This window comes from Python bivittatus, unplaced genomic scaffold, assembly GCF_059951505.1.
Source record: "Python bivittatus isolate LINGU-HERP-01145 unplaced genomic scaffold, Pbiv_v1 ctg000840_np1212, whole genome shotgun sequence".
Classification (NCBI taxonomy): Eukaryota; Metazoa; Chordata; class Lepidosauria; order Squamata; family Pythonidae; genus Python; species Python bivittatus.
In genome coordinates this window covers 8,925,194-8,948,801 of record NW_028277113.1, presented here as the reverse complement: position 1 = coordinate 8,948,801, position 23,608 = coordinate 8,925,194, and the positions used below count along the sequence as shown (strand labels likewise).

At 40.1% G+C, this 23,608-nt stretch overlaps 2 protein-coding genes across 4 annotated transcripts in view; one reads left to right on the top strand and one right to left on the bottom strand.

The window, feature by feature from the left end:
• Positions 1-49: 49 nt before the first annotated feature.
• CUNH5orf22 (chromosome unknown C5orf22 homolog) lies at positions 50-13,809 on the bottom strand. Its single transcript, XM_007439820.4, has 9 exons — positions 13,358-13,809; positions 12,784-12,929; positions 10,702-10,851; positions 8,512-8,968; positions 5,302-5,364; positions 4,749-4,870; positions 3,766-3,832; positions 2,776-2,915; positions 50-1,017 (listed from the first exon to the last, which is right to left on the bottom strand). The coding sequence occupies exons 1-9, from the start codon at positions 13,466-13,468 to the stop codon at positions 861-863; spliced, it is 1,413 nt and encodes a 470-aa protein (XP_007439882.1). The 5' UTR covers positions 13,469-13,809; the 3' UTR covers positions 50-860.
• Positions 13,810-13,822: 13 nt separating this feature from the next.
• Positions 13,823-23,608, top strand: part of DROSHA (drosha ribonuclease III) — a 100,611-nt gene continuing 90,825 nt past the window's right edge. For 2 of the 3 annotated variants that reach the window (XM_088130791.1, XM_088130789.1), the window contains exons 1-5: positions 13,823-13,959; positions 14,295-14,410; positions 16,306-17,172; positions 18,988-19,080; positions 19,840-20,065. In XM_088130791.1, the coding sequence (XP_087986917.1) occupies positions 16,313-17,172; positions 18,988-19,080; positions 19,840-20,065 (1,179 nt within the window). In that variant the 5' untranslated portion in view covers positions 13,823-13,959; positions 14,295-14,410; positions 16,306-16,312. The remainder of the gene's footprint in view (positions 13,960-14,294; positions 14,411-16,305; positions 17,173-18,987; positions 19,081-19,839; positions 20,066-23,608) is intronic. The other variant, XM_088130790.1, reaches the window with a different exon arrangement.

The following is a 23,608-nucleotide window of genomic DNA, read 5'->3' as shown; positions in this document are numbered from 1 at the left end:
TAAATTCTCCACCATTTCATTCAGAGGTCACACATGATTGTAATGGGAGTCAGGTGGCGTATAAATTTAATAAATTGGTATTATTATTATTAACCTTGATAATAAAATTGTTCTCTCTCTTCAATACAATTTGAGAATCACTGATCTAAGTTTTGTAAGACAAGGGAAGACAATACTAGGACTCTCGCTGCCATCAAATGTATCGTATTCCAGAAGTGAAAAAGTATATATCGTATTTGAACCTGCATTAAAGATTTTGAACCTGAAAACCCCGATTCCAAGTTTGGAATGCCAATCTTGAGTACAAAACAACCATTTCAAGTATCAGGCACTCTGAAACCTTGAAACCATTCTATTTCAAGTGCAAAATATCCTACTTTGATCCAAAACACCTTCAAAATGCTTGAGACAATCTTGTATCACATTTGGGGAAGGTGCGTTTCATGCTCAGGATGGATATTTTCAACTTGAAATGGTTTGAATTTGAATGTTTTCACATCCCTACAACATACAGTTGTAGTGTCTGACAGCTATGCCTTGCTTTTTATGGCAACCAGATACAAACAAGAGTGGAAATTTATTTTTCTGCTATCTTTCCCACATTAGGAAAAGCAAAATTTCTATGTCACATCCTTAAGCAAAATAATAAGGGGGGGGAACCCCCTATAGAGCAATAGCAGCAAAACAATTCAATTTAAAAAAGAAAAATGAGTTGGGAGAACAAGTATCATCAAGTAAGTGCTCACATACTCAATCCAGCTTCATAAATACTTCTGTAAAGGATTCCACTCCATAGAAAGAAGAAATACTACTTTTGTAATATCAGGTTTTTTTACGCCCATAGGCTACAGCCACACTGATTATGCTGTAGATGAAAAATCCGTTCCAGTGGGACATAAATTTTCCAAGTACTCCAAATGAACATCCAAGGTGCCATATACCAAATGCAGGACATTCAAGACCTTCTCTTGTATGAACTCAACTTGTTCTGCAGGGCAGTAGTCATCCAAGCTGGACCTGGGAACACCAACAGTAATGTTTTAAATTTGTTTCAAAGGAGCAATGTTTCCTGCTGATCTTCAAGGGTATAGTTTCATCCCTCTTATTTTTCCCCTTACTTTTCGTAATTCCAGCTTTATACAAATGTTCCTTATTCCCCCACATAGCTTAGCCTGCAATGATTAAAAAAAAAAAACCTTCTGTCCCACTGATCTTCTCAATGGGGAAGCTCAGACAAGTTTTCAAAGAATCTCAGGGTGCCCTGGTCTAAATGGAAATGCTAGCACAGTGTTGTCCAAACTTGGCCACTTTAAGATGAGTGGACTTCAACTCCCAGAATTCCCCAGCCAGCCATGCTGGCTGGGGAATTCTGGGAGTTGAAGTCCACTCATCTTAAAGTGGCCAAGTTTGGACAACACTGTGCTAGATGTTTCTGCTCCCTGAAACATACAACTGGCAGGCTGCAGCTCCTCAGATCTCTTCCAGGCAGCTATGAGGATGAAAGTGACATCTGAGCAGCTTAATGCAAACAGGAGGAAAATAATGAAATACTTCAAATAATTGTTATCATCTTATTGCATTGTCAAAATAGCATTTGAACAGACAGGCTCATTACTTATCCACTCAGTTTGGCTATACTATTGTTAAATCACAGTGCTTCATTTCAATGTCGTTGGAGGCTCTGCAAGTGTTTTTCAGTTTGACGTTACCCAAGAGCTGAAAAACGGAAGCATTAATAGCTAGACGAGGCAGGTAGCAGAGCTGAGTCACCAGTAGCTGGGCCAACAGCTGCAAGGAGAAAAGCTAGCGCTAAAATGAAATCCTTTGATGGCATCTCCTGCATGCCGACTTAGAGCATCTCTCATTAACACTGATTTCCAGTCTGAACATTTCATTCGCCTCCATTTTGATTTCTCATTGTTTGAAAGGCTACTGGGAATCATCAGTTCCCCTTAAGAAACATACCTGCAAAACTCCAAGAGCTCAAGAACAACCAGCACAATGCATTTGGATGTGATTTTTTTTTGTTCTATAAATACATCTCTTTAAAATATAACCCAAACAGAACTTTATAAAATATATGGGACTTAAAGATGCCGTCTCCCATAAAAAATCATGCTTGATTCTCGGAGATCTGACTAGCTTAGATCTGACCAGAAAGTCAAAGGGGAAGCCAGCAGGGAAGACTGCATGTCACTGGGGTAAGTCTCACCCACCCTTGCACCCTCCTGAGCCTCTGCACTTATGCTGCACTGGCTACTTGCACACCCATGCACACCCTCCCCAACCCACTTGGTACCTCTCGCGCACCTCTGCCCACTCCTTTACTCATTCCCCACCCAGCAGCAGCCGCTTACCTGCCTGTGAGCCTCGGATTTCCTGCCAGCTTCCCCACTGACTTTGGTTGTGGTAAGCTGGCAGGAAGTTGCCTCACCTAACGACCATGGGATTCAGTTAATGACAGCAACCCTGATAGCAGGGATTGCCATTGCTCAGCAATGTGGTCGCACTTTACAACCACATCACTTAGCGATGGAAATTCGATCCATTGCTGTCATAAGTCTACTTGTAAATCACAATGCATTAAATCAGAATATTGAACTAACACTAGTGGTCTGGGTTGCATACATCTGTAAGCATCACTCAATGCCAAAGCAAAGCTAGTTAAGGCTTAGCATGGAATATGAACTAGGTTACTGGGACTGGAGAAGCATTTTGGGCCAGGCATGTTCAGTCTACAAGCTGCATTCAACACGCACTCACAATCAAACTTACCGGGCTATGGTCACAAGTGTTGGTTTTGGTAAGCTTCCCAAGAGATGTTGTATAGACTGTATAAAACTCTCTATCTCCTCTTCAGTACTAACATGGTGAGGAATTTCTGAATAATCACATGTAAGGCCAGCTTGATGGACCTGAGAAATGAATGATGTGTATTTGTTTATTAGTGTATTGCTCAAGAACTCGCTCTCCAAGCAAAAAAACAAAAAACAAAAAGCAAATAATCCAATCAAAAGTATAGGTGATAAGAGAAAACCCTTGAAGACATTAATGCACTTTTCTGATTACATTCTCCAGTCGTAATCACATAGTGGTTTGCCAGTTGTTCAAACCAATATACAAAAAAATTACAAAGATAAAACAAGCAAAGAAAACAAAAAACAAGAAAACAGTAATAACACAATAACTACAGGTACCAGCCCATTGTATATAAGTAGCAATAATGACATCTCTGATGGCCTTTCAAAATGATGCCAAACTTGATAGCATCTGGGCTTTGGGGAGGCCAGTTCTTAAGAAAGATTTTCATAGAAAAACATTGTTGCCAAACCCCCACCCTTCTCATCTCACATGCATAAGGAACCCTTAATATACTTGAAAAATAAGCCTATTGCTCAATAAGCATACAGAAGGGATTAACTCCACATGGAGGAAAGCAGTCCTGAACAAATCCTTACTGTGCTTGCTTTAAAATGGTTTGCTTGAGAAATATTTCAGAATCAAGCCAACTTCAGACCTTCGTTTATGAACTTGAGTTCTTTCAAACAAACCATAATTATTTCAAAATTGTTCAGGCTTTAAGAACAACACTAAACTATAGTTAAGTTAATTTCAGCTTCTGATCTCACAGATGAATGAGTGCAAGGGAAGAGAGAAGAGAAGCTAACCTTGATATGATAACATCCGAATGCAACCAGTATCTGAGTGTCAATATCCACATGGTAATATCATGGTCTAGAAATAGTAACAAATAAATAAGCTTACCATCTCATAATCTGGAGTACCCATTCGATCTTTCAAATTATGTACAAGTTGAACTAGAGGTTTCATTCTACATTGGATTAAAATATAAATTGTGCAATTAATATAAAGAGGAAATGCTCCAGGCATATATTCTAAGCAAGCTGGAGAAACTATGCTATCCAATACCTCATAAATTGTACCATTCTGCAAACTGTATGGCTTTCTGTTTTTAAAGTTTTATTACATTAAGATGGCAACTGCAGAATTTTTCCAGAAAAAAGTAAGATTTCAGTATCAGGACTGAAGCCCCATTCTCTTAAGGTATCATATAATATCAACTTAAGCTGGTGAAAAATTGTAGTTAGGCCTGTTTCATTCATAGATATGGACAAATGTATGCCTAGCATCAGTATGGATGGATGGATGGTTTTCTACTAAAAAGAAATGCATTTTTTAAGAAGTCAAGTGCAGGGCTTTGGTGGTGGAGGTATCTGTCCTATTTCTACCTAAAAGCATGCTTGGTGCTTATAGCAATACTGATTATTTAAAAATATTTAATAATATTTTCTAGTAGATATTTTCTGCCTCAAAGATCCTTTGAACAGGCTGTAACACTTGACAGACTTCTTCGTCTGTACTTATTTCTCTCTTTCATTATTTATACCTTGTTATTGTGGCAACCCCATAATTCCTTTGGCGCAAATCACACTGAACTGGTGTCGCCATGGTCAAAACAAAATGTCATGGCTGAAAGGAGCAGAGATTAAATATGGAAATAACCAATATTTTGAAAGATTCATTGAGGTATAAATAAAATTTGATACATGATGGCTGCCTTGATATGAAAATTATGGTCTTATATAGGATTTATGAAGAATTCCAGCAAAGATTAATCAAGTATGAAGATGTTCTTCCTCCAAAAGTAACTGAGTTCCCAGAATCACTTCCTTAAAAGTCTAGTTCATGGTAGCCTTGGTGTCAGGGTTATAGTGCAATTACAATACCCAGGATTTGCAGCCCATCTTTTCAGATTTTCTTCAGTGTCATCATCACATAAATCAGCAAAAGCTGCTTCTAGATCTTCCAACTGGTGTGTGCGACTCTCAACACAGTCGAGCAACTCCTCCTTTAAATATAAAAGCAGAAAGCACTTGAGCAATTGTATGAAGCTAGAAGGCCAGCTACACGGTTGAGGAAATGCGGCCATATTTTTGCTGTGGTAAATATGGGCACTGCGTAAACCTTCAGAATCAACTCCTAAAAATCTACTTCGAAGAGAATGTAGCACTAGCTGCCATTCTTTAAAGCAGTGATGTCCTGGGATTGCTGGATGCTTTAAGGAGTTGGAGGCAGGTTTTCTGTTCATGCTCCCATGTGTTCCAGAGCACATTTTGGGAATCAAAGTGAAAGCACTACCCAGCCCTAGAAGCCATCCCTTCTGTTTGCCCTTACCCCCCTCTGATCACTTCTCTTCCAAACCTCTTATATTCTTCTTGAGATAAACAATTTTGACAGACCATCTCCGCCATTCCCCAGTGAGAATTACGAGTGCCATACCTCTGATAAATTGCTTTTAGGCTTCTTAAAACTGTACAGTTCTTGTAAGAGTTTGTATTCCTCCTATATAAATAAAGAGAAGAAAAAAGCTATTCACAGCATACTGAAGTTATATGCCATTAATCACAACAGCATTTTCTTTATAGTCCCCCTAAGCTCAGTTTATAGGAAATTGCCTATACTATGTATACTTTGTTTTTATTAGACATCTTCTCTGTTTTCTCTGTCAAAACCAAGCTGCATAAGATCACAGCTATTCTGGATTTTTCCACTTACAGAATATTATACATTTCCACGTACAATTCCATTGTTACATTTTAAAATTTGCTTTATATCCCCTCTTTCACTCAAGAGAGGGTATGAGGTCTCCTCTGATTTTTCCCAACAACACTGCATGACCTTCCATGGCTGAGGGAGGACCAACCTGAATCTCCCTATTCTTAGGCTAATGTCTTAACCACTATACCCACATTGCTCTTTAAGATCTAACTTTTAAAATTCTATTTTTCCTAATCTTACTTTAATTGGTGCTTGATCATGAATGCACTATACTGCTGCTTTATTTGGATGTTATAGTCTAACCGTCATGAAGGAAGTAACAGGGTTGCCATCACTCGCCTCATAACAGCCATTATAAGCCACCATCTTGGTCCCCTGGTCAGACTACCATTCTCCATAGGTGGATCCTGCCTTACATGTATGGGCTACTTTGCAATTTAAAATCCTGACTGTACAATGGTCTAAATGTTCCCCTGTACAGATGTTTGCCCAAGGCATGACCTAGCAAGGACATCATAATACCATATAGATGATTTTTATTATTTTGAGTGCTGTTAAGCTGCTTCAGTCATATGACTCTAAGAAGCATACAGAAGTATCTTTGAACTGTACTGCTAAAATCACATCTTCAACAAACAGTATCAGTAAAACAGTACATAGTCACAATAGAATAACCTATCCACTACTGCATTCCCTATTTGTACTAATGGAGTCATCACTCTTCAACAGTGCAATTGCTCACGAGACTGTCCTGAATGCTCTAACAACTAGGTTGTCAAGGTTTCCAAATGTCAGGAGTGAGGACAGTGGCCTTTTACCTGGTGGGAGAGGAGGTCCTGCTAGAATTGCTTGCCTCTGAATATCCTCCTATTCTTGTGAGTAGCAAGAACCATCTATAGGCACTCCTTGGACAGGAGGATTCTATTTGCCACAAGTTGCTCGATATATAATCAGGCCCCAAGCCATGATAACCAGCACCTGAATTACACCAAGAAACCAAATGCAATTCCCACAGTTTTTGGAGTTCTGTGGTTATACCAGGTAGTCCCAGTTAGCATGTGGGCAGGTGTATACTGCATTAACTGAAGTTTCCAGATGGTCTTCAAGGACAATCCCATATAGTGTGTGTTATGGTAGCCCAAAAGGCGAAATGACAAGGATGAGAGAGTTGCCAGATTTGGTTTCAGGAACAGCCACCAACCAAAGCTGGGCAAAAGCCCTCTTGGCCACAGCTTCCACCTGCTATTTTCAGCAGGAGATGAGAGTCTAGGAAAACTCCCAAACTGCATACCAGCTCTTTCTGTGGGAGCACAACCCCACTGAGTGCTAAAGTTGGTATTGTCCCAGACTCAGTCAGTCTCTGAATCAACAGCCACTTGCTGTTGCTAGGGTTAAAATTTCAGCTTGTTTCTTGTGATCCAGATCTCTACAGCCACCAGGCATGGGGTCAAGATTTCCACTACATCTCCCAATGGTCTGGGACAGGGATGTAAAACAGAACATCATCAGTGTCCAAATGGTTGAATGACCTCTCTCAGTGATGCAACATCTCTTTTTCTCTGTTCATGAGATTAAAATTAGAATTCATCAAGGATAAATGCCCAAATAAGGCTTAGCAAATTAGTAATGTCTTCTTTCTTCTAAACATGGAGAGGGAGAGGGCTCCCAAAAGGGACTCCACATACATTGCCTCTCTCAGCTGTCCCACCAAACCATAGGTTAATTTTCCCAAAACATATGTTCTTCCTTGATTCCAAGGAAGTTTTGTTTTTGTTTTTCTTTAAAATTAAGGTGGACATATATAAATACTGTCAAAATAATACCCAAGCCACAATTGGCACATTTCTACGGCAGTCACCTAAGATTTAGGTGGAAAGAAAGTGGGACATATCTTGTTATAATGACAGCCACAGCTACCTCTTATTTAGTGGGAAGACTGCTACCCTAATCACAGGAAGTATCTTTGACAGAGAAGCTATTGAAATTACAAGCCACAGAAGCAAACTCCTCCCCATAAAGTGATTTAATCCTTTTCTAATGCCAGTGTTGCATTAATGCTCCCAGTCCACTGATCCTTATATATGCATCAGTGAACCACGCAGAGGCAACTGAATTCAAGGATTCAATCCACCTGCCAAATACTCTGTCTAAACTAGTTGGGTGGGGAATGGGGTCCAGCGACATCATTACTGCTAAGCATTAAGGGAACAGGGGAGAGGGCAGCATGGGGACCTGTGGTGGCTGACTTCCATGCAATCAGTACAGGGACTAGACAGACATTGAGGTGAGCAATAGGGCACCGCTATGTCATGTGTCCTGAAGAACACCTTCTTACTCAGATAGCAGCAATTGCAATAATCTGGGCTTCTGGCTGAGCCCAACTCAGTCCCTCTTTTCTTTCTGACAATCCACCAAACATGACTGCTCAAGAGGAGGTTGGCATGCTTGGTCTTGATAAGGAGAATCCATGCTGGAACCATGGTCCTGGTTGCTGTTGCTGGTGGTCCGCAGGACATTCCAGCCTACTACTCCTGGATGCAATTGAGTTTCTAATACTCAGAACAGCAAAGTACGCTTATAAGAAACACACTTGCAACAATGATGTTTTGTTCTGAGCAAAGAAAAGCAGGTTTTCTTCTGTATTCAAAATTCTCAAAGCACTTCAGATTCTGCACAATGAATTTTGCACACCCCCAATGCTCAGAGGGGCTATGTTAGGGATCCAGATTGTAGGGTAATTATACTGCTGTTTTGTTTTACCACTGCATTGTAAACTGCTTTGGGCAAGTACTGCAAGTAGAAACGGCAATAGAAAAGATTCTGAACTAAATGTCGCATTAAGGGGGGGGGGGAACATCTTTTGAGATATGTCTTCTTTAAAGACAACAGCTGATGGGCAAGACTGAATAGATGTTGCAGCTGGACAGTTACCTGAGTGTATATTTCTTTGAAAGGATTCTTAACCGAAAAGAAGTCCAAGTCAATATCTAAAACATAAGCAGTGCTCTTCTGCAGCACTTGGAGAATGTCTTTGACAAGTTCTGTCATTTGACATGGGTGTTTTCCAATGGAACCAGATCCACCGGGAACCTGGAACTTGCTTGGCTTCTCATGGACAGAGATTCTCTTTTCACAGCTGTCAGACAGCCCATCTGTGCAACTCTGGGTCAGGTCACCAGGGTCTTTTGATGAAGAGGCATCCCCAGGGTCATCCACGCTTAATTTGCATTTCTTGGCAGAAAGTGGAGCTTGGTTGCCTTCCCAATCGCCAGCAGCTTTGGAGGGATTCACAAGGCAGACACTCAGATGTAAAGATTTTTTGTTCTCCAGCTGACCAGCAGGGACATAAAGACCATCAGAAAGGAAGTAAGCATCTGTGCTTGTAACCCTGGAACAATAAATGCTTATTGTTAGCTTATTTCTATCAATACTAAAAGGGGATGGGCAACCCATGGCCAGATAGGCCTCTGCAATCATCAGTTCCTCCCTCAAGTCAAATTATTGTGTACTTTTCCCCCTAAAAACATGAAGAAAATTGATGAGCTAAGTCTCTGCAAGGTTGATATACCATTTTCCTTTAAAAAAAAAAATCAACCACCACCAAAACAAGATTAAAAGTTTGGCCCTACTCACAATCTGTGCATTGTTACCATGCCCCCACAGCTCTTGGAGGCTATGATATTTTTAAAAAGCCTTCATAGGCATGTTATAAGAAATGTCTTGTTGGAACACACCCAGGGTTCATTCCGTCTGACACTTTTTTCCCATTCACACAAAGGCCACAAGCAGAAAGAGATGCACTAAATTCCACATCTGATCTGGACCTGACACAGTATCTTGGAAAAGAATTCAGTTAGCCTTGGACTGATCAGTAGTTCTCCAACTTTCAGATTCAGGTGCTAAATCCAAATTTTGATTTAAAAAAGCTTTGTGCCTCTGTATGATTATCACTGGATAGCAATGGTCTTTCCAGACATTTGGATTAAATCTGTTCAAATTCATGGAAATAAGAATTTTGTGCAAAGCATATTTTTAGAAAAAACCTCTACTAACACTATTCGGAGGTTCTTTTAAAACCTGGATGCAATTTCATCCACGTGCATAATCGTGTACACATATATATTTATTTGTTTTTTAAAAAATAACAAAGTAGAGAAAAAACACAGTGCGTAGCTTCTGAAATTCTTTCCAACTCCCTTAGTAGTCATGTTTATAGGAGACATCTTTATTTTCTTCTCCATAGAAGTAACATGTTAAATGTGAATGTGTGTTTTCTTCGTAGCAAGTAATGCGTTGGCCATGTGTGCTTGTGAGGGTCTACTCAGGGTGGGTGCATAGGTCTTGCTTGTGTGCGCTGTTCTTCCTTTGTATCGCATCTGTGTTTGGGCATAAATGTACATTAGAAAGCATAGGATGGGCTGCATATCCTATGCTCTAGGTCACATGACCAGGAGGGAGAAGGGAGGGGAGTTTAGAATGGAGGAGTCAGGAACATTTAGAATCACTGCCCAAATGCCTCTTCCTTTGGAAGATTTTTTCTGGAAAGTTTTTCTCTGCAGTTCTTGGCCAAATCCAGTTGATTTTTCAATTTGATCTTTCTTTTGCCAGCTTCTCCTGCCACATCAAATTTGGTCCCATTCTGTTCTCTTTAAAGACAGTTATCTTGTGACAGATACATAAAGTCTCCTGAGCCCCTTTATATAATTTCTTTCCTATATTCCATTAGATTGGAAAAAATAAAAGCAGCACAGGAGAAACAGCCTCTGCTAAAGCACCTGCAAAATTTCAGGATAGCACAATGTAATGATCTGTGGGTGGGTGGAGAATGTTTTGGATTGCAGTTGCTACAATCCTGACCCTGGGTCTTATGGAACTTATATTCTAAAACATCTGGGGGATATCAGTTTGGCTACACCTAGATGAAAAAAAAATCAGTTTGGCTATTAGGAGACTAAATAACCCATGCACCCAGTCTGAAATTTATTAGAAACAGTTATGTGAAGGAGTCAGGTGGCATATAAATTTAATAAATAATACAAAACCTATACTAACTCAGATAAACAGACACATACCCTAAATTAAACCCTTTGAATGCTGCAAGAAACATACTCCCTAAGTTACCTTATCGTAGTAGTAGAGGTATCTTTGCCCACTAAAAAATTATGAGTTCCTTCTTCTATTTGCTGAGCCCAAGCTGGATGCAGCCATATCACTTGTGAAAAATGACCAGCATAAACAGCAGGTATAATCCAGTTTTCAATGCTTAGCTCACTGTAAAAGAACACAAGGTAAATATGGGCTGAAATGTCTGAGAAACTTGGGTGCAGATGATGTAATTAAAAAAAACAAAAAACCGTATCACCAACATACTTGCCCATACAAAAACAAACCCTTCCAAGAAATATTAGAATGTTTTCATTAGATGCAACCAGAAGTACAGTGTTTCAAGATTTTTTAAAAAAAATGAGAAGTAGTATACAACGGTTTTAAATATTTATTTATTTATTTATTCATTTGTGACTTGATCCAAGACCAGGCCACAAAACTTAAAGTACAGCACACCATTAATACATACATACATAACAAGGCATACGTATACAAGAGGAAGAAGGCAGTAGCTAAATTTTTAGGTATAGTCTTAGCTAACAGAAACCATTTGGTGCCTCCAATGCATTGCTAATTTTATAGGGTTTCTTCCTCAAATAAATAAATTAATAAGTAATAAAACACATACAGATGTGTATAGCCAAGAAGATCTAAATTCAACAAGGTAACCTATGTTCTGAATTCAGGAAATTAAGACTTGCTATGTCAGGAGATATTGCACAGGTTTAGATATTTGATTCTCCTTCCACCGATTTTCTAGTAAATAAGGATAAAAGCAGCAGTAATGGCATGGTACTAGGAATGGAAGAGAACATGATGACTTCATGTTATCTAACTACAAATTGTTTCCTTATTCAATGCTAATCTACAGAAGTGATGAGTTGTTACGGAAGAAATCTTTGTACAGGTGTTATCATAAATATAGGCCAGTACAGACTTAATATTTCACCAGTTAGTGCTAGCCACGATTTACTAATTAGCATATGGATCACCACTATTAGAAACTTTTGCTATGCCACATCTATGCACAACATAACATTTAAGAACATATAAGATCCATGTACTGGCTTGAATAACATGCAAATCAATTTCCCATATGCAAACCTGAGCTATTTGGGTCAATGCACATTTAGATTTTAGATTTCACATCCTACTGAGATAATGAATCCTTGTGTACATGCCTAGGACCAGCGGAGGCAGAGATAAGAACGTCAAGTACATGAAGTAATTTTACTGTCCTACACACACAGGCTAAAGGTTGGCAGCCTAGAATGAAGGTCCACTGAAGTCTGAAAAGAGTCACAGAATATGTAGCAACAGGGTCCTGCCATAAAATGTTGCATTCTGGAATGTTCCTATTCATCATTCTATATATCTTCACCCTTCAAGGATATACAGACTGTTTGCTCTTCAACTCCCTTTAGATCAGTCTTTCTATAAAGCATTTTTATAATTCTGTAAGCCTCAGAGTTCTCCGAGCATTTTGATATACTTAGCAAATAGAATTACAGGACCTGTAGCAAAAACGTTGCAGTGTTGGGTGCTCCTGTCTGTTCTTCAATTGTTAGGTATGTCCTTTTCCAAGATATTCCATTCCACTTACCACTACCTTATCAGTCAGCATTCTGTGGTACTCCACACTCATTTAATTAATTTTGGAGCTTCCCTCTTAAATAATGTACAAACTTCATCATATGGTGCATGGTGCTGTTCTGACTACATAAGCAACAGAACTCACCTCTCAGAAGTAAAGGCAAGGATGGCTAGTTCTATGGTAACACTTACGTGAGTAGAACTCTTAATATGAGCTTCAGATGCCCCCGTCTGGCCATTTAGACAAAACACATACACAAAATTATAGTGCTTAAAGAATGTGAAGACCCAAATTACTTTGTTATTTATTTGATAAGATCAAGGATTATGTAAGAGCGCCCACCTCTGAGCTGAATAGGTTTTTGTCATATTATGTTTATGTAACCTCAGGATGCTCCAAGAACAAGGCAAATAGAGAACAGTTCACCAATAGCCAACACTTCTCTGCTCACATAAGCTAAAATCCTAGCCAGTCAACAGTTCTGACAGACCGCACCATCCTACCTAAACAGAGTTTCTTTGTCAAACACAGTATCTGCAGGCATGTTCACTGGTATAAGAAGATCTGGATGGGAGTCCAAATGGACAAAACTGATGTTGCTAACAGGAAGATGCTTTGAGCCAATAGCTCGGTAAATGAAAGGAAGGACCTGGAACGACACCAATGCAGATGTTTTAGTGCAAGAAAAACTATGGATAAACTTCATAATTCATCAAGTTTTCAGGGAACGGCATCAGAAAAGAGGGTCTCTCAACTAGAAACTAGTGGTGGCCGGAAATAATTTGGCTTTCCCCCACTCGTATTTGCAGCAAGTTCTTATGTGTTATTATATAACCCAAGAGCAATAAAATTTACTCCTGGGGCTGGGGGACGAGATAAGGGCAACGTTGTGGGGCTAAGAGGGAACACTTGTGAAAGGTATCATTGAGCAAGTAGCCACAAAGACTTAGGCTTTCAACTTTGCCTATATTCAATAGGAAACAGTCCCACGAATTCTTTGGAGCTGCTCCTCAATTTCACAAGGCAATGCATTTGCGAACTGCCACGAAACCATCTGCTGATCGGCATTTAACTTACCTCGTGATGATCTTCCACCACCCAAACTGGCAACTTCGGGTACGTGCGGAGGGAACTGCCCGCGCTGCTCTCCTGTCCGACACTCTGCTCCCCGCCGCCGAGGCTACTCATTTTGATCAGCTGATGCGCCGCAGAATGCTCGGGTCACCTAAGATTCTAAAATCGAACGTCAAGACCTTCACTGCAGGAAGGCCGTCGAGCGCAGGGACACGCTACGTTCTAAGGCCGGAATTCTAGCACCGACTGCGTTCCAAAGAGAATCGGGGACACGTCTAGACGTGACACACACAGGCATGTTGGGAAAGGAAAAGAGGGGGAGCGGTGATTATGCCATTTCTAGAACAGCGAATCTTAGCTGCAAGGTATCTCCAAAATATTTTGGTGTCATGCTAACTCAAACGAGTTAATCGTACGCTCCCCTGACTACTTTCCCTTTTGCTCGAAAGATGAACACTTCCCCCGCCGAAACTTCCGTTTTCATGTCTTGCACGCTCCTCCTTCCAAGTCTTTTCTTCCGGTGCAAGGGTTTTCCCTGCACATTTTCTCTGCCTTTGCCGGTACCTGCGTTCTGCGTTGTGGGATCTCAAAAGCGTTGTTTCCAGGTAAAATAAAAGCTGCTCTGCACTCTCGATAGGGGGGCGATGATTCTACGATGCTATGTAGGATTTAGATTATTATCTGTCGTCTTCGTTTTGCTAGGAGATGCGATGTCTCATGTTTGAGAATTCAGTTATTTTCTCCGCTTCTTATTTAAAAGCTATGCACAATATTGGAAATACATACATATTACTGGAAAGAGCTTCACGGATCTTTAACGCTTGGAATTTTAAATTTTCAACCGGCTTATCTTATCCTCTCTCCAATTTAAAATTGGAACCTCACCAAGTTAACACGGAACCTAATGAGCACGACGGTGTCTTGTTTTTCTTTTGAAAAGATGGAGTGCTTTGAAGATCAAGCCCTGTGTAAGGCAAAGAGTGCAATCAGATGTATCGTCTCCTCCGAAGTTAAGTCCTGAACTGTTCCCTCAAGGTATCCTAGAGTTACCAACAGGTAATAACAGTTACGCAGGAACTAAACAGTGTACAGGGTATTTTCTGAATTGAAATGATGTGTATACAATTTACAGCGCATGCTTAAGCATGCTCAGTCAGAAACAAATTCCAAAAAGTTAAGCAGGATTTATCTCCTAGTAAATGCTTAGGGGTTGCAAAGTCTAGAAGAGTCCCTTACGAATTAATATTTACATTTGAGAGTGTTTGAGTCTTTGCCCAAGAATCTGCAGGAAGATTTTATTGCAAATCCCAGGCATGACATTTGAAAGATTCTATGTAGATTTTTAGACCAAGATAAAGAACCAAAGCTCAAAGGTGAGTAGCAGATATGCAACTTCAAACATGCAGTGAATACAACTTACATAATTAGCAGTAATAATAATTTATGTCACATATTGAATATCCTTGAATATTAGCCAGTTAAGTCAGCTGGACAGTGTTGCTGAAAGTCTAGAAGGAGCAAGCGAGAGCTTTCTGATTTTGTTTTTAGGAAGAGATCATATCTCAGTCCCTGGGCATATGCTTTGCATATAGAGGATGCTAGGGTGAAATCTTTGCACCACTCCTTAGATATCAAGTAGCGGGAATACCTTCTGCAAAAAACACTGAAGAGTGCTGCCACTTAGAATAGATAATAGAGATAGACCAGACGTAATATCTGACTGGCCTTAGGTGACCTCAGAAAGCTAAGCAGGACCAGACTTGTTTTGTGCTTGGATGGAAGTCCAGGGCTATAGGCTTTACTAGGGAGTAAGACGACAGTTTGGAAGAAAGCGACAGCAAACAACTTGGTCCCACCAAAATTGTATTGATATATCCATGAAATAACTAGGAGTCACACTCATTTCAAAGATTTAGTCTGACTTGACATGTGATACCTGTTCTGCTAAGGCAGTATCATTGTAGTCACTGACACAATGTAGTAAGTTCAGAGGAGAGCTGAGGCTGGGGAAGGAGAAGGAAATCAGTATCAGAAGTGGTGACGAAGCGTGACTAAAAATTACACACTTTTATGTAAGCTATGTACAAGGACACAATTTAATGATTTAAATCATAATTCATTGACCAGACGGAAATATTCTATGATAATCATTTCTACTAAAGTGAGTTCCTGTTATGTGATATCATCTAAATATTCTTAAGTTCTCAGCGTGAAATAGAGATGGAGATATAATTTCAACTGATTTTTTTTAGTTTAATTTTCTTTATTTGTTTATATTTCAAATTTGTCACCGCCCATCTCAGTGTAAATAAATTTATTAGCACCAAGGAAATAAACGCATAGTGAAATCAGTGAGCACCATTAAAATATTGCAACATGGGCTTCTTTTCATGGCCTGCTGCTAAGATTAGGTTTTAGAAGGGATTCTTCAGGACCAGAAATGTATTCCTCCGACCCTCAGGAATGCAGGAATGTGTTCTGATTGCATTTTGTTTCATTTTCAGTTTGCTCTTCTGCTCCCTACATTTAACCCAGACACCTCCTTCCCCAAACCTGTTCTATCACATTAAATGATCTCTTCATTGATCTTCATTGTTTTGAGCTTTTCATGAGAGAGATCAGTTACCTAGTCTATTAACGTCTCCTCCATCTCTGTATTAGAGAATAGAAAAGCTAATCATTAGAAATATATTATTACATCTTTGACATGTTCATGTTTTTATTGAATGTTTTAAGGAAACATTTAAAATCCAAATTCAGTATTAAAACTCTGATTTTAATTTTTTTTTAGTAATTGATTTTTCTCTACCCTGATTTTTCCCACTTGAAATATAAAGCGGATCTTTAAAAACGTTTACAGATGCTTCAGAAGAGTAGCCAGCTCTTCTCGACCCTAACTCGAAGGAATGTGACAAATCAATTTTCCTTTCCTCTTCTTCTCCTCTTTCTAGCTGGGTGATGTCTTTTCATTCTGGTCGTGGCTGCCCCCGGGGCCGAGGAGGAGCTACTGTACGAGCTTCATCGCAAACCTTTCGCCCCCAAAACCTGAGACAACTACATCCTCAGCAGTCTTCAATGCAGTATCAGTATGACCAGCAAACTGCAACCACATCCATCTATGTGAACCCTCCAACTACAAACTATGTACCTCCTAGGCCAGATTTCGTCCCATATCCCCCACCAATCCCCACTTCGCCTCAAAATTCAATCACCCAGTGTCCCCCCCGACCTCCTTTTTCAGGCCATCAGGTGAGGCAGACATTCCCACTTCCCCCTTGCTTTCCCCCAGCTCCTCCTCCTGTCCCAAATCCTGGTAACCCTCCAGTTCTAGCCAATGCAACTGGACAAAACACATTCCCTTACATGATGCCACCTCCATCCATACCACACCCCGTGCCTCCACCAATAATGCCTCAACAGGTAAATTACCAGCCCGTGTATTCTCCAGCATACACCCAGCAGACCTTTTCGCCTCCTAACTTTAATAACTACCAACACAGTGCAAGCTCTTACCAAAGCAACAATGGCAACGCTAATAGCGGTGGTAACACCAGCAGTGACTTCCGACACCCAAGTCAGTATCCAGTAGAAAAATCCCAGGCTGAACGGAGGTCTCCAGAGAGGAGTAAATATTATGATGAACATCGCCATCGGGATCACTGCCATGGACACGGAGATCGGCATCGCTCCGCTAATCATGGGGACCGGCGGGATCGAGGGAGGAGCCCAGATCGCCGGCGACCAGAAAGTAGTCGGCATAGATCGGATTATGTCAGAGGAAGAACCCCGCCCCGCCATCGAAGTTATGAATGGTACAGGTAATCCGAGTTATCTCTGGTACTATTATTCTCAGCTCTCCTGTCTTGCTTTTTTATTGGGACTGAGGATCAGACTTGGCAGCTCTGCTGGTTGTGGGAAACACATTATAAGTGGCTCAGATTTAGTAGCTCACAGAAGAATGAGTTCCTATTTGCTGCTTTTTTGAACCTTACAGACTCCTGGGTTGATATAGGCTTGTACTTGTTGGTGCTCCTGGGTAACCCTTGGGTGATAATATTGACAGAGCTCTAAATACAATACTAACTTGAATGATCCGTGGGAATACACAAAAAAAGAAGAAACCTTGTTCCATAAGAAAGAGAAAAGAAAGGAAACATAAAACCCATTTAGTTAGATGTCTAAGCTGCTACCAACATTAGCACTGATGGTAATTTCATATTTGGCTAGTTTGGAAATCACCAAGACGTTTGCAATTCTCAAGTAATTTCTAAGTTAGCATCTTCTGTCCAAATTTAGATGCAACTCACATGCTGTTGCATCTTCAACAGCTATTATTCTTGACTTTGTTTCCATTGTGATCACTACTGTTGAAGGGCAGAATATCTCCAGAAATTCAGAACTGCAGGCAAGCAGGAGAAATCTGTTGGTCATGAAGTAAGGCTGTGTTTCTCTCCCAGCTAACTCAGTAGTAAAGAAGAGAGAGGTTTTCTTTGCTTCTGCTCATAACTAATGCTGGGAACATTCAGTCCAGAGGCAACCGTAGATGACTCCTTCTCTTCCTGTTTGATTCCAGACAGCAAGGAGAGGTAGAGGCATGTCAACTTTCTTGACTTCTCTGTTACAAATTTGAGTCTGTTGGGTATAGAGATTCCACATGCTTCTTCCTTCCATCTCCAGGTTTGATAGAGGGTTGATGGTTGTTAGAGCTCTACCATGGCAGATTAACAAAACTTGTGGGCTAAGGGGAGGGAAGCTTCATCTCCTCTATTTTTAGCTCCAGGTTCTCAGAAGCATAAGATTCATTTTGCTCATCAAGTCTAGCTTTCCTTCTACCGTATTAAACAGGTGTTTTGAGGTGCTCTCTTCTCCTGCCCTCCCCCCTCCCCTTGTTGTTACTATTTTCATGGAAAAAAGTGATTACTAGTTCCTGCTCAGATTGTTCTTCAGTGTCTCATTGCTAAAATTAGAAGACCAAGGTAGAATCGCAGAGGTATAGAAATAGGCGGGTAGGACCCATTGGTAATTTGGGTCACCTACTGTCTCCTAGACTAGTACCTACAATATCATTCTCCCTACCTGCTTTATTTGGAAGTGCTCTTAATGATATATGTGCCTACTCTAAATTAGGATTGATTTAAAAATATAAGAAATTTTACCAAGTACCTGAATCTCATGAAAGTTTGGTGTCCTCACATAAGATTATCACCATCTTTTGAAATGTAAGCATTTCGCAAGGTTTGGGGTGATTTTTATTGGGTGGCACCCACACCCTCGTGCAAGATCACGTGACAGCACCTGTTGCCTGAAAAGGCTGCTGATCCCTGTGTTGTATTATAGCAAAGCTGAGAATAAAGCAGCAATTCCTTCTTTTTTTGAGGCTCCATAAATGGTACATCTGGGTTCTTTTTCAAACCTTAGTTTGAAACCTATGACTGTGAAGCTGGTAAGGTTAAACAGGAAAAGCAAGGTAGCTAGTAGATGTTAATCATAAAATGGCATGGGGAGAGGCAATGGTATGTCTTGCACTCTGGAGCTTTTAGGTTGGTGATCTATTCAGTTCTGGTTCTCCCCATGTATTTTGGGACCTGAATGTTTCCACACTGAGGATTGTGATTTTTTAAACATTCTTAAAGGGAGCATCAAAGGGAAAGGCACAGGCACCGTGATAGTCGGCGATCACCATCTACAGAAAGGTCCTATAGAAAAGATCACAAAAGAACAGGAAGGTAAGATCGGATACTTGACTCTAAGAGCTGTTGAATGGACTGTTGTTTTTTTTGGTTTCTTTATTTTCATGAGACTGTCTCATGTGACCGTCCTTCTTCAATGAGTTGTCCCCCAAAGGTGTTCGAGTTCAACTAGCATCATCCAATTAGCTTGTCCATCGAGGTTAAGCATAATGGATGTGTAAGCCAACATATTTGAATGGTTAGGTTAGGCAAGGCAACATTAGTTTTTGCCTTTTGCTATGAGAAATGGTAGATGTAAAAGGGAGACTGTCCTAGCTTTATTCTGTCCCTATTTTATTATTCCTTGGAGGATATGATAAGGTATTTTGCAGTGGAATGACATTGTTTTTAATTAGATTTATCTTCTACCTTTATTTTGTACAATTCAAGGCAGTGTACATAATGCTCCCACCTTTTCTTTTCCCCATAACAACAACCCTGTGAAGTGGGTTGGGCTGAGACAAAGTGACTGGCCCAAAGTCGCCCAGTTGGCTTTCATGCCTAAGGGAGGACTAGAACTCACAGTCTCCCGGTTTCTAATCCAACATCTTAACCACAGCACTAAACTGGCTGTATGACATGCTGACAGCCCATCAGACAGAGATTGTCCTGGGATCACATGGCTACCTTGCAAGGCAAGGAAAAACCATAGCTTTTTTATGGAGGCACTGATGCATTTATACATGAACTTATATGTGAACTGGGGTTAGTTTTGCTACTAAATGTTGACTTTTACTTCCTTCCCTTCTTGCACAGTCGATCTCCCAGCCAAGACCGAAAGAGACCCCGTTGGGAAGAGGACAGGGAGCGGTGGTCAGAAAATGCCAATAGAGAGAAAAGTTATACCTCCATCAAGGACAAAGAGCCAGAAGAGTCAACAGGTGAAAAGAATGAGGAAGAAGATGAGGATCTACTGAAGCCAGTGTGGGTTCGCTGTACCCATTCAGAAAGCTACTATTCAAATGATCCCATGGATCAAGTGGTATGTATTCTGAGGAATTCTGGCAACCAGTGACTTGGATTATAAATAAAACTTAACAAAGCTCAGGTAAGAAATGTTTCCTGTACCTTCTGCAGCTCTCTGAATTCTCCATAAAGTTTCTCTAGAGTGTTGGGCTGTGCCTTGCAGAATAATGTGACACAGTGCGTAACTGAGAGTTACCCAAAAGTGTGGTAATGGGACCTGTGCCTGATTCTGGGCAATGCCTTTTCCTCTCCAACATGTCTCTGCACACTATTTTGCTGTGTTACAGGAAGGATCCTCCAGAGTCTTCTCATGGGCTGCAGAAGGGGAGAGAAAATAAGAAGCTTACTTTCCATAACTAATTTTAATTAAGTAATTTTAGGTTCTAAGACCAATATTGGTCTTCCCTTCCTCCTCCCAACTGTAGAATAAAATATAATATGATTTTTCATGGAACAGACCATTCATTCTGCCCTGCATGTTAGAACTCTCACCAAGAAAATAGTATGGATTGAAATACAAAACAAGCAAATGATATACTGCCAAAAAAGTGGAAGACGTTTCATTGTCCTTAATAAAGGATTTGGGGGCTGAAATATATTGGGCTGCACAGCAAAATCTTCTGGACTATTCTGAGTATCATCTCCCCATTTGTCCTGGTTTAAACCAACATAAAAATTGGCCAATTTAAAACCTTCCCTTTAAAATCTTAAAGGGAAGGTTTAAAATTAATATTAAGGAAACATATTAACTTTAATATTTAAAATTAATATTAAGGAAACATAAAAACTTAAGGAAACATACATTACAAAATTTTCCATTTTGTAATGTATATGTTTCCTTAATATTAATACAGTGGTACCTCGGTTCACAAACTTAATTCGTTCTGTGACTCTGGTCGCGAACCGAATTGGTCGTGAACCGAATCCAATTTTCCCATAAGGTTCAGTGTAAATACGGTCAATCCGTTCTGACCCCTCTGAATTTGGTCGCCAACCGATTTTTGATCGTGTCCTGAATCAAATTTCCCCATAAGGTTCAATGTAATTATGGTTAATCCATTCTGAACCATATGTTTTTTTTTTTAAAACCGCAAAAATATGACACACAGTACAGCACGAAGAGAGAGAAAACTAACCTTGCTCAACGCGACTTCTGGCGTGGAGGACAGGAAGGCGGGTGGGGAGGCAGATATTGCTTGGAGGGAGAGTCCCCCTCCCTACAGGAAGCCGCGACCATGTGTCACGGGAGGGAAAATGGCCGCGGATCCTGTTCATAACCCGATCCGGCGTTCGTGAACGGAGGCAAAATTTTGCGAACGGAGCTGTTCGTGACCCGAATTGTTTGTGAACAGAAACGTTCGTGAACCGAGGCACCACTGTACTGTAAACATTCAAATGCATCTCTTTGCAACCAAATAGGATCTGTTGTTTACACTATTTAGATGTATAATCCAGGCCCTCTACAGGTAGTTAGCAACCACAATTGATTCTGGCAAAATGGTCACTAAGTGACATGGTCGTTAAGTGAACCATGTGACAGAGAGAAAGAGAGTGACACTGTGAAGTTCACTGGCTGCTGCCATCTCATTTAGATAAAGTTCCCTCATGCAGTATCACCAGCATTACTCTCATCGCATGCATTATTGTCAGGCACAGAATTTTGGGCATACATGGCTGTAATGGTTGGAAAATGATTTTTTTCCTATCATTTATTACCATCATATTTGCAAATGGTTGCCTAATGAGGCAGTTGCTAAACAAGGACTACCTGTATTTGTGCATTTCACATGCCTTAAATTAGAGCTTGTATTTGTTTGTGGGAGTAATTAAAGATCTCTGTTTGGTTTTCTCTGTATACAAAGTAAATAAGATGGTGCAGGTACGTGGCTACAGAATTGCAGTCTTTAAACCTAGAGGCATCTAGAGTAATAGAAATTTTCCTATACAGCTGTATCACATATTGGATTCCACAGTCATTTATTAAAAGAGCTTTGTTTTTCTGAAACAAGGAAGTAGTTGGAGAAAAGGTTTGAATAAAACTGTTTGATCTTCAGGATCACATATTGCCCCTAGTGTTCAATAGTGTGTTGGTAAGCAACTATGAAAACAGACTGTAATGTATCTCTCTGTTAAAGATCAATATTCTTTAGCAAAATGCAGTTTTTAAAACCTGTAGTTACAATTAAAAATCAGATGTATGTTTTTTAAAAAAATCAGCGGTTAAAATATCCACATTGATTCTTTTTGTAAAATTGATTTGATTTTAAGGGTTTGGTTGTAATTTTGCATTTGATCTATAGACCATTTTTGTGAATACCACTTTTGGGAGAAATTCAGGATATCATTTTAAACATTGCATGGTGCTTATTTTCAGGTTTGCAGACATACAAACTAGGGATACGCATGAAATAAAAATATATTTTGTGCATGAAACATGTAATACATTGTAGTCTTGAATTTAGGCTTGGCCATTTCATTTTGATTGTTTGGGTTTTGGCTGAGACCAAATCTGGAGGGGACTTAGAGTAAGGCTGATGTATCTCCTTTTCTCTCTCACCCTTCTTGCACCAGCCTAAGTGCATGGACTGAATATACATGTTCCAAGTTTGTGTCCAGACAAAACATACATGAATTGATCCAAGCACAGATAACCTAAAATTCTGTCCATGGAACAGTCTGGTTACAAAACACTTTGCATATCCCCTCTAAAAAACTTTTTTCTGATAACTCTGCTTTGCATGAGTCAGGAGAGATGTTGTTGTCAGCCCTTCGATGTAGTCCAGACAAGGAAGCACCAACCATGAGTACTAACGCTACCTATACTGTAAGGTTACATAACAAAATCTTGCAAGTCTGAAAATACCTCTTCCCTCCCTTACTTTTACTCTCCCCAAAACTAGGGAGGGTCCTTTCTGAGATGCTTTCTCCACCCCCACCCTTCCTTCAGACTCAGATTTTTTTTATCAGACTGTTGTCTAGGCTGCAGCTCTTCCTCCTGTCTCCCAAGGTCATTCTCATGTACCATTGCATCTGTTCTGGGATTCATATGATGATGAGGATGACGACAGCATGGACATAAGCTCTTGTTCTATTTCTACTGAGATCATAAGTGTGGAAATTGTCACTTCTGGAGTTCAACAATATAGAAATTCAATAAATAAGTGAATAAACATCCTCCTACAACAGAAAGATGCCTCAACAGAATCATAGAATGTTGGGGCTATAAGGGACATTTTGGGTATCCTATTCCATTCCCTTGCAGAACATCCAGGGTTATAGCATCTCTAACAGATAGCTATCCAGTCTCCGCTTGGAGACTTCCAGTGAGATAGACTCAAATCATTTCTAATAGGTTCCAGCATCAAGAGGTTTCTCCTGATATCCTTTCAAAAGCTACCCTCATATAAGTTGTAACAATTGGATCCTTTCCTGTCCTCTGGTGCAGTAGAGAACAAATCTTGCCCCTATTCTGTTTGGCATCTCTTTGAAGAGTGCTGTTATGTTTTCCCCTCACTCTAGAGCAGTATTTCTCAACTTTGGCAACTCTATGATGTGTGGC